The sequence below is a fragment of the Colobus angolensis genome, unplaced genomic scaffold (genome assembly GCF_000951035.1).
Source record: "Colobus angolensis palliatus isolate OR3802 unplaced genomic scaffold, Cang.pa_1.0 Scaffold4, whole genome shotgun sequence".
NCBI lineage: Eukaryota > Metazoa > Chordata > Mammalia > Primates > Cercopithecidae > Colobus > Colobus angolensis.
In genome coordinates this window covers 12856460-12867814 of record NW_012117376.1, presented here as the reverse complement: position 1 = coordinate 12867814, position 11355 = coordinate 12856460, and the positions used below count along the sequence as shown (strand labels likewise).

At 48.4% G+C, this 11355-nt stretch overlaps 1 protein-coding gene across 4 annotated transcripts in view; it reads right to left on the bottom strand.

Moving 5' to 3' along the window:
* Positions 1–2259: 2259 nt before the first annotated feature.
* Positions 2260–11355, bottom strand: part of PTAFR (platelet-activating factor receptor) — a 68397-nt gene continuing 59301 nt past the window's right edge. For all 4 annotated transcript variants that reach the window (XM_011955521.1, XM_011955519.1, XM_011955520.1 and 1 more), the window contains one exon: positions 2260–3979. In XM_011955521.1, the coding sequence (XP_011810911.1) occupies positions 2913–3941 (1029 nt within the window). In that variant the 5' untranslated portion in view covers positions 3942–3979 and the 3' untranslated portion in view covers positions 2260–2912. The remainder of the gene's footprint in view (positions 3980–11355) is intronic.

Below are 11355 nucleotides of genomic sequence, written 5' to 3'. Positions count from 1 at the left end.
TTTGAGACGGAGTCTTGCTCTGTTGCCCGGGCTGGAGTGCAGTGGCCGGATCTCAGCTCACTACAAGCTCCGCCTCCCGGGTTTACGCCATTCTCCTGCCTCAGCCTCCCGAGTAGCTGGGACTACAGGCGCCCGCCACCTCGCCCGGCTAGTTTTTCGTATTTTTTTAGTAGAGACGGGGTTTCACCGTGTTAGCCAGGATGGTCTCGATCTCCTGACCTCGTGATCCGCCCGTCTCGGCCTCCCAAAGTGCTGGGATTACAGGCTTGAGCCACTGCGCCCGGCCTCAGAGCTCTTTTGACTGCGAGAAATAGACACCCAATCAAATCAGCTTCGGCAAAATGAGAGAATGTATCCTGACAAGGGACGCTCACAGGGCCCAAAGGAAAGAGTGCTGGGCCCCTGGAGGACTGAGGGAAGCCAGCAGGTCCCTGGAGGCGGTGCCTGGCTGTTCTCCAGGCAACTGTGATTCCTCTGGTCCCTGCCTTGCTATGCGTATCTTCTCTCTGAGCAGAGCCATTTTCTCTACCACATTCATGCAGGTGCCCATCCCCCCGACACACACAGACAGACAGACACACACACACGGACACAGTCACAGCTCCAGGGTTTATATGTGTTCAGGTAAGGGACCTGCAAAGCCTGAGCAGCCTCCCTGAATCTAGATGCCCACCTCTCATCCTTTCAGCTCCCATCAGAGGATCAAGGGGCCCAAATTCGCAGAAAAGGGGAGGGTCTAAGATGAGAAGTCACCCTGACCAAGAGGTGTCTGCCTCAACGTTAGCCGCGTACAACAATCCCATGAGGTAGCTTTAACCTCATAGGTAACGACCCTAAGAGGTAGGAAGTTCAGTGCCTGGTCCCTCAGCAGGAAATGACACAGCCAAGACTTGACCCAGGCCTGTGTGATGCTGCACTAGTCACCCGGTCATACCATCAGCCAAGTCCAGCCCACAGCTACCATCCCAGACTCCAGCAGGTTACTGGTCCATCGGGAGGCATTTCTCAAAATCAGCAATCCGATGATTGCCCGGTACACAGGAAATGAGTATCTCAGCTTCACAGGGACACTGACTGTAAGGAAGGAAGACTTCTCTAAAGGAGTACAGAGCTCTAGAAACCAGAGAAGTTTCCTCTGAGCCCCTTGGGTCTGAGGCTGCCAGGTTCACACTGCGGTTACTTGTCTCAGGGCAGGAGAGGAGGCTCATTTGCATAAACTTGCCAAAAATCACAAGCAGACATCTAGAGATCCGCAAGAGAAGCTGACATCTGACTGACACCTGCTGACAGTAATTGCTCCTCCCACCTCCTGGAAGCTATGTTAGGAGGAGCCTCCCAGAGGGCAAGGGAGGGAAGAACTGGCAGACCCTTCTACCCAGGGGCCTCATGCACTTCCCAGCCCATGCGCCTGTTCATATGGAAGCCCCTGGACATCGAGGTGTCCTGGCCTGGACAGTTCCAATTTTGGCTTTTTTTTTTTTTTTTTTGAGACAGAGTCTCGCTCTGTCACCCAGGCTGGAGTGCAGTGGCACGATCTCAGCTCACTGCAACCTCTGCCTCCTCCCAGTAGCTACAGGCTATGGGACTACAGGCATGCACCACCACGACGGGCTAATTTTTTTGTATTCTTAGTGGAGATGGGGTTTCACCATGTTGGCCAGGCTGGTCTTGAACTCCAGACCTCAGGTGATCTGCTTGCCTTGGCCTCCCAAAGTGCTGGGATTACCGGCATGAACCACTGCGCCCAACCCCAATTTTGCTTTCAAAGGCCCTTTGCCCATCCTCAGTGGGTGGCTGCCCCACAGAAGGTACTTAATTAGAGACTGTTGTTGAGACAGAAAGATGGAGGAGGTGGGCATCTGTCTCCCACTCCCCCAGAGCTGACCAGGCTAGAGGCAAGGCCTTTGCAGACAGGCACATCTGTCTTGGGAAGCAAGCTCTTGTCCTAGCTTTTGGTCTGTTCATGTTTTATCTTCTTTGGTCACCATTAGGGACAGGCTGCCAGATGAGTCAGAGAAGGTTCCATCAAGCCACTTCGCCTGAGAAAGGTCACAAACACTTTTTGCCTGAGGTTGGAGAGAGGATGGCACTGTCGTAGCTCAAAAGTCTTCCCCAAGGTAGTGCCACACTGTGAGGGCAGTGTCCCTTTCCCAACCCTTTCTGCCTGTATCACTTGAGAGTATTTGTCCAAAGCTTTTATTTATTTATTTATTTATTTACTTACTTACTTACTTACTTACTTACTTATTTATTTATTTATTTTTGAGACGGAATCTCGCTCTGTTGCCAGGCTAGAATGCAATGGTGAAATCTAGGCTCACTGCAACCTGTGCCTCCCAGGTTCAAGCGATTCTTCTGCCTCAGCCTCCTAAGTAGCTGGGACTACAGGCATGCACCACCAAGCCCAGCTAATTTTTGTAGTTTTTAGTAGAGACGGGGTTTTACAATGCTGGCCAGGATGGTCTCAATCTCTCGACCTCATGATCTGCCCACCTCGGCCTCCCAAAGTGCTGGGATTACAGGTGTGAGCCACTGCGCCTGGTCCCCCAAAGCTTTAGACCGACGCCCCATCAGGGAGAACTAGGTGGTTTAAAGTCTTCCCCCAAGGTCTGCACTTGGCCCTGACATTCCTTCCAGCCCTATAAGATTAAGGGACTCAGGATGAGGTCATCAGTCACAGTTACTGTAGTATGCACCCACAGGCAGATGAAGGGACTCATTTGAGTTCTGGATTTTCCAACAGTATGGCTCTGCCATCATCCCTGCCCAGGTGAGGTAGCCTCCAAATCTAATGGCCCACCAGTGCCCATGGAGGTGGTGCCCAGACCACAGCAGATATCCCTTCTTCCCCCAGCTCAGTCCATGATGTCCATGGAGGAGAAGACTTCAGGCCTGGCACCAACAAGCAGGGACTAATTTTTGAGGGACTTGCCAGGGATCTGGTTGAATGGCACAACCACTTCAGTGACCGTATCCGTGGTGGCCCGGGAGCATTTCCGGCTACTGCGCATGCTGTAGAACTTTTCGGTGAGGTGCTTGCGGAACTTCTTGGTGAGGAAACAGTAGATAACAGGGTCTAAGACACAGTTGGTGCTAAGGAGGCAGAGGGTGACCTGATGTGCATCATTAATAGCCTGGTGGAATTTGCTGTTCTGGAAGCCCAGCTCAGCAAGGGTCCAGGGCAGCTGCACCATGTGGTGGGGCACGAAGCATATGATGAACACCGCCAAGACCGTGCACACCATCCACAGCGCCCGGCGCTTGACTTCAGCGTTGCGCTGCTGCTGCACCGGCTGCATGAGCAAGGTACGGATGATGACCAGGTTGCAGAAGAGGATGATGAGGAAGACCAGGAAGAAGCTGAACACAATGAAGATGTGGATGATGAGGACTGGCACGCTGCCCTTCTCGTAATGCTCAAAGCAGCGGGTGATGTTTCCTGAGCCAGCACTGTTGGGCACTGTGTTGGTGGAGTCCAGGATGAGGAAGTAGGATGCCGCACCCACAATGGCCACCCAGATGACCAGAGACAAAGAGATGCCACGCTTGCGGGTGGTGGCCTGAGCAGTCTTGATGGGGCGAGTTACTGCCTGGAAGCGGTTATAAGTGATGACGCCCAGGAAGGCCACAGAGCAGTAGGTATTGATGAAGAAGAGGCAGCCAGCCAGGTTGCACAGGAATTTGGGGAGTATCCAGTTGCCCCCGTTTTGGTAGTACACAATCCACAGTGGCAGGGTGATCAAGAAGAGCATGTCCGCCATGGTGAGGTTCACCATGAAGATCTTTATCTCATTGAATTTCTTGGAAGGGTACAGGCGGGCAAAGACCCACAGCACATAGCCATTAGCAATGACCCCAAGCACAAAGATGATGCTGTAAACAATCGGGAAGAGAGTGTATCGGAACTCAGAGTCCACGTGGGAGGAGTCATGTGGCTCCATTGCTGTGGGCTGGAATGATCAGCTGGTCCTGGTGGTGCCTGGAAGATCACACAAAAATTCTGGTGAATAAAGGGACAAGAAGGGACTGTTCTATTTCATCAATTCCAAGACTCTTTGCCATGGTTAGAGTGATGATGCTCCCTCTGAAGTTCATGTTGAATCTCTTTTTTTTTTTTAGATGGAGTTTTGCTTTTGTTGCCCAGGCTGGAGTGCAGTGGCATCATCTCGGTTCACTGCAACCTCTGCCTCCCGGGGTCAAGCGATCCTCCTGCCTCAGCCTCCCGAGTAGCTGGGATTACAGGTATGCACCACCATGCCCAGCTGGTTTTGCATTTTTAGGAGAGATGGGGTTTCTCCATGTTGGTCAGGCTGGTCTTGAACTCCCAACCTCAGGTGATCCGCCCGCCTCGGCCTCCCAAAGTGCTGGGATTACAGGTGTGAGCCACCGCGCCCAGCCTCATGTTGAATCTTAATCCCCAGTGCAGAGGTGTGGCCTATGGAAGGTGATTAACTCAGGGTGGAATGGGATTAGCACATGTAGAAAAGGGCTCCAGGTTGCCCAGGGAGGTCAAGGTTGAAGTGAGCCAGTGATTGTGCCACTGCACTCCTGCCTGGGTGACAAAGTGAGACTCTGTCTCACACACATAAAAATAATAATTCTGTGAAAAGGGGCTCAAGTTTGAAGAAAGCACTTAATCTTGCCCTTTTTGTCTTTCCATCCCTTTTGCCATGTGAGATAACAGCTTTCAAGGTGCCATCTTAGAAGCAGATAACCAGGCATCAGACACTAAACCTGCTGGTGCCTTGATCGTGAACATCCTCTAGAATTGTGAGAAATACATTTATTTTCCTTTTTTCTCCTCTTTTCTTTGGTTTTTGCTTTTTATAGACAAGGTCTTGCTCTGTCACTTAGGCTAGAGTGCAGTGGTGCGATCACAGCTCACTGCAGCCTCAACCTCCTGGGCTCAAGCAATCTTCCCACCTCAGCCTCCTGAGTAGCTGGGACTACAGGTATGTGTGTGACACCACACCTAGCTAATTTTTGTATTTTTTGTAGGGAAGGGGTTTTGCTATGTTGCCCATGCTGGTCTGGAACTCCTGGCCTCAAACACTTCTCCCGCCTCAGCCTCCCAAAGTGCTGGGATTACAGGTGTGAGCCACCATGCCTGCCCAGAGATAAATTTCTTGTGCTTTATAAATTAGTGTCAACACTAATGGACTGAGACACTCCCATTTTATTTTTTTTTATTTTTTTATTTTTATTTTTTGGAGACGGAGTCTAGCTCTGTCACCCAGGCTGGAGTGCAGTGGCGCAATCTCGGCTCACTGCAAGCTCCGCCTCCTGGGTTTACGCCATTCTCCTGCCTCAGTCTCCCGAGTAGCTGGGACTACAGGCGCCCGCCATCTCGCCCGGCTAGTTTTTGTATTTTTTAGTAGAGACGGGGTTTCACCGTGTAGCTCAGGATGGTCTCGATCTCCTGACCTCGTGATCCACCCGTCTCGGCCTCCCAAAGTGCTGGGATTACAGGCTTGAGCCACTGCGCCCGGCCGACACTCCCATTTTACACATTTTAAAAATTCTAAAATTGATGGCATCTTTCAATTAATTGACAGTGTTTTTTATTTTTGTTTTTGTTTTTCTTTCTTTCTTTTTTTGGAGACAGAGTTTCATTTTGTCACTCAGGCTGGAGTACAGTAGCATGATCTTGGCTCCCTACCACCTCCACCTCCCAAGTTTAAGCAATTCTCTTGCCTCAGCCTCCTGAGTAGCTGAGACAACAGGCATACACCACCACACCCAGCTGATTTTTGTGTTTTAGTACGGACAGGGGTTTCACCATGTTGGTCAGGCTGGTCTCGAACTCCTGACCTCAGGCGATCTGCCCACCTCGGCCTCCCGAAGTACTTGGATTCTAGGCGTGAGCCACCACACCCAGCCAGTTATATTTTAAAATGGAATAAAAGAAGAGAAACAGAACTGCCATTGATTGTATTGACTATCAGGTGCTATTCATTGTAAAAACACACCATTATTTTATGTAGAAAAAAAACACTGCATAGTCAGACGTGGTGCCTCTCACCTGTAATCCCAGCACTTTGGAGGCCGAGGCTGGCAGATTGCTTGAGCTCAGGAGTTCAAGACCAGCCTGACTAATATGGTAAAACCCCGTCTCTACTAAAAATACAAAAATTAGCTGGAGGTGGTGGTGCGAGCCTGTAGTCCCAGCTACTCAGGAGGCTGAGGCAGGAGAATCGCCTGAACCCAGGAGCGGGAGGTTGCAGTGAGCTGAGATTCTGCCACTGCATTCCAGCCTGGGCGACTGAGCGAGACTCTGTCTCAAAAAAATTAAAATAAAAAAGTAAAAAATGAAATGAAATATAACTTTGTCTTCTCTGGTTTATTTTGACTTAAAATTTCAGATAATCTGTTTCTAGTGATAAATATACATAAATTCATATTATAAAAATTTTATTTTTCTGATAAAATTTGAATATTTTTCTATCAATGAGATTTTAAATAAAAATTTTCATGGTAAAACTCCCTATATTTTAAAATAATTTAGGCCGGGTGTGGTGGCTCACACCTATAATCCCAGCACTTTGGGAGGCCAAAGCGGGCAGATGACGAGGTCAGGAGATGGAGACCATCCTGCCTAACACGGTGAAACCCCGTGTCTACTAAAAATACAAAAAATTTGCCGGGCATGGTGGCATGAGCCTTGTAGTCTCAGCTACATGGGAGACTGAGGCAGGAGAATCATTTGAACCATGGAGGTGGAAGTTGCAGTGAGCAGAGACTGTGCCACTGCACTCCAGCTTGGACGACAGAGTTAGACTCAGTCTCAAAAAAAGAAAAAAAATTCTGTGCTTATCAAAAGTCTGGAAAATATAGAAATATAATATTGGGGTCACCCAGAGAATAAAATAGTAGCCATCATTTAAAAGGATGTGTTAGATCTGACTGTACTGATTTGGAAAGGTGTCCTTGGATAACAGTGTTAATTAAAAACAAAACAAAACTGGCTGGCTGTGGTGGCTCACACCTGTAATCCCAGCACTTTGGGAGGCTGAGGCGGGTGGATCTCCTGAGGTCAGGAGTTTGAGACCAGCCTGGCCAACATTATGAAACCCTGTCTCTACTAAAAATACAAAAATTAGCTGGGCGTGGTGGTGAGCACCTGTAATCCCAGCTACTTGGGAGGCTGAGGCAGGAGAATCACTTGAACCCGGGAGGTGGAGGTTGCAGTGAGCTGAGATCATGCCACTGCACTCCAGTCTGGGCAACAAGAGCAAGACTCTGTCTCAAAAAAATAAATAAGTAATAAATAAAAATAAAAACAAAACAAAAAAGTTGCAGAAAATGTTTGGTATGACCCCATTATATATGTGTATTTGAACAGAAGATCTAGAAGGATACACCTTAAACAGTTGACAGTGGTAAGTAGCCTCTGGGAGGGTGAGGTAGCTTAGTGGGAAGTTTATTTGCTTTATACTTTTATGTGTTTGTTTGAATTTTTAAAGGACACTTATTGTCTTAATAATTTAAAATTCTGAAAATACAATGTAAGGACACGCACACTGGCTCATGCCTGTAATCCAAGCATTTGGGAGGCTGAGGTGGGAGGATCGAGTGAGCCCAGGAGTTCAAGACCAGTCTGGGCAACACAATGAGACCCCCGTCTCTAGAAAAATAAAACACAAAACAATTAGCTAGACACGGTGGTGCACGCCTGTAGTCTCAGCTACTCAGGGGACTGAGGCAGAAGGATCACTTGACCCTCAGAGTTTGAGACCAGCCTAGACAACACAGTGAGACACCATGTCAAACAAAACAAAACAGTTGCTCCCTTCCCTCTTGTTCTTTCCACTATTACTGTCATTGCAAGCTGCTAGGAACTGCCCTGTTTACGTTGCAGTGGGCATGACTCAGGGAAGCAGCAGGCGGGGAGGAGGATGGGAAGCAAGAACTCAGCTGGGGCTAAGCAAGGTCCAGCTCATCATATCTAATAGTGTAGTAAAAAGAGACAATAGGCCAGGTGCGGTGGCTCACGCCTGTAATCCCAACACTTTGGGGGGCCAAGGCAGACGGATGCTTGAGCCCAGGAGTTTGAGACCAGGCTGGGCAACATAGTGAAACTCTGTCTCTACCGAAAAAAAAAAAAATACAGGCCTGGCGTGGTGGCTCACACATGTAATCCCAGCATTTTGGGAGGTCGAGGCAGGCAGATCATAAGGTCAGGAGTTCGAGACCAGCCTGGCCAATATGGTGAAACCCCGTCTCTGCTAAAAACACAAAAATCAGCTGGGCATGGTGGTGGGTCCCTGTAGTCCCAGCCACTCGGGAGGCTGAGGCAGGAGAATCACTTGAATCCAGGAGGCAGAGGTTGCAGTGAGCCGAGATCACGCCACTGCACTCCAGACTGGGCAACAGAGTGAGACTTCATCTTAAAAAAAAAAAAAAAAAAAAATTAGCCAGGCATGGTGGTGCTTGCCTGTAGTCGTAGCTACTTGGGAGGCTGAAGTGGAAGGATCACTTGAGCCCAGGAGGCAGAGGTTGCAGTGAGCACAGATTGTGCCACTGACATTCCAGCCTGGATGATGGAGTGAGACTTTGTCTCTGAAAAAAAAAAAAAGGGAGTGAGACACAAGGAGGACAATACTTGGAGCACCTTTGGAGCCAGGTACTCTGCTAGGTGCTTCCACGTGTACTGCCTCATTTGAGTCTCACATAAGCACTTTGCCATAGAAAGTAAAATCCCATGTTACAGATTAGGAAACTGACTACAGGGTGGTTATATGACTTGTGCAAGGTCACACAGCTATTAAGGAATGGTGCCAGGATCTCAGACCCAGCTCTGTTCTTTCTCACATCTGTCCAACAAATATTTCTGAGCATGTAAGGCACACGGCTAAGCACAGGAGCTATAGGGCGAACACCCAGCAAGGAGGCCCTGCCCTCAGAGAACTTACATCTCTTGGGGTAGACAGACAAAAGCAATTTAAACAAACACTGTTGTTATACAAATAAAAAGGAGTGCTGATTGGGCCAGCCGTGGTGGCTCACACCTGTAATCCTAGCACTTTGGGAGGCCAAGGCGGGTAGATTGCCTGAGCTCAGGAGTTCGAGACCAGGCTGGGCAACACGGTGAAACCCTGTGTCTACTAAAATACAAAAAATTAGCCAGGCGTGGTGGCGGGAACCTGTAATCCCAGCTACTCCGGAGGCTGAGACAGGAGAATCGCTTGAACTTGGGAGGCGGAGGTTGCAGTGAGCCCATATTGTGCCATTGCACTCCAGCCTGGATGACAGAGCAAGACTCTGTCTCAAAAATAAAATAAAATAAAATAAAATAAAATAAAGGGTGGGAGACAGTGCGGATATGGAGAACAATAGGAGAACTACTTAGAAAGGACGTGACGTTTCAGTTGAGGCCTGAAGGAGGAACAAGGGCAGAACATTCCAGGCAGAGAACTCTGCATGGGTCCAAAACTGAGGCAAGAGCTTGGTGGTTTCCAGGAACGGAAATAAGCTTACCAGATGGCCCTTGCCCTGACCTCCAGCTGCCACTCCACCCTCACCTCATGCCACCTTAGCATCAGGCTCTGGCCAGAACGGACTTCCCAGGCAGACCTTCAAACCTGTCCAGACATTTCCTGCCTGGGAGCCTCCACAATACCCATCCTGCCACATTGAATGCTCTTCCCTACCCACTCCCCACTTCGCACTTTCCTTTTTTTTTTTTTTTTTGAGACGGAGTCTTACTCTGTCATCCAGGCTGGAGCGTAGTGGCATGATCTCGGCTCACTGCAACCTCCGCCTCCCAGGTTCAAGTGATTCTCCTGCCTCAGCCTCCTGAGTAGCTGGGATTACAGACTTGTGCCATCACACCCAGCCAGTTTTTGTATTTTTAGTAGAGACGGTGTTTCACCATGTTGGTCAGGCTGATCTCGAACTCCTGACCTTGTGATCTGCCTGCCTTGGTCTCCCAAAGTACTGGGATTACAGGCGTGAGTCACCTCGCCCAGCTCCAATCCCCACTTTCCTGGCCAACTGCAACTCATGCTTCAGACCTCAGCTGAATTTCACTGCTTTAGCGAGGTCTTCACTGGACTCGGGACCAAGTCAGCATCTTCCACCCCCCACCCCTGCAAACTCCCTGTGCTTCATAAATCTTAGCACAGTTGTAATCACATTGATATTTGTGTGGTTATTGAACATTTCCTCACTTGACTGTGAACACCAAGAGAGCTAGGACCGTGTCTGTCTATTCAATACTGTATATTTCCAGCACTAAGATGAAGGAATGGGTGATTGCCTTGTTAATTCACCCATCCCTTCAGGAACCACACCAGTGGAAACACTTGAAGAAGCCTAAAGATACTTACAGGTATGTTTAAAGAAGCAATTGACTCTAATTGGAATTTTGTTCATTGAGAACATTTTTGTGCTTTGCTCCATTGAGTGTGGTGATAGTTTATCTGCTTTAAATATAAACAATATAAACATAGATTTTATTATTCCCAATAAATCATTGTTATTCTTTTATTTATTTTATTTTATTTTATTTTATTTGAGACAGGGTCTCACTCTGTCATCCAGGCTGGAGAGCAGTGGCACCATCTTGGCTCACTGCAACATCAGCCTCCCAGGCTCACGCGATCCTCCTGCCTCAGCCTCCTGAGCAGCTGGGACTACAGGCGTGAGCCACCACGCTCAGCTATGTTGCAGCTCTTTTAGAATTTGTCTAGCAGGTTTTCTGGTTTTTACTGGAAAATACCATCCCCCCCCCACCAAAAAAATTGCTGGGTTCTACTCTGCTAGGACCCTTTCCATCCCAAAGGTAGTACTACCATCTGATTCCAAAGCCCCAGGACAATAGTTCTCAGAGGGTGGCCTATGGAATTGGGGGGTTAGGAGTTTACGAAGTCAAAACTATTTTCATAATAATACCAAAACATTATTTTCCTTTCCCACTGTATTGACATTTACATCAAGGGTGCAAAAGCAAGGCTGAACAAAAGCACTGGCTCCTTAGCACAAGTCAAGGCATCAACACCAAACTGTGCCAGGAGTCATTGTATCCTTCGCAGCTCAGACTGAGCATCGGGGGAAAAGGGTCAACTTCCCTTTAAAATGTCTTCAATAAAGCAAGGAAATTATTAATTTTATCAAATCTTGAATACACATCTTTCTAATATTCTGAGTGTAAAACAGGAAATATACATGAAACCCTTCTCCTGTAAAACAAAGTACAATGTCTTTAGGAAAAGCACCTCTGAGATTGTTAGAGTTGTGAGCTAAACTTTTTTTCTGGATCGCGATTAGAAAACAATGACTGACCGTCAGGGCACAGTGGCCCATGCCTGTAATCCCAGCAATTTGGGAGGCCAAGGCAGGTGGATCACCTGAGGT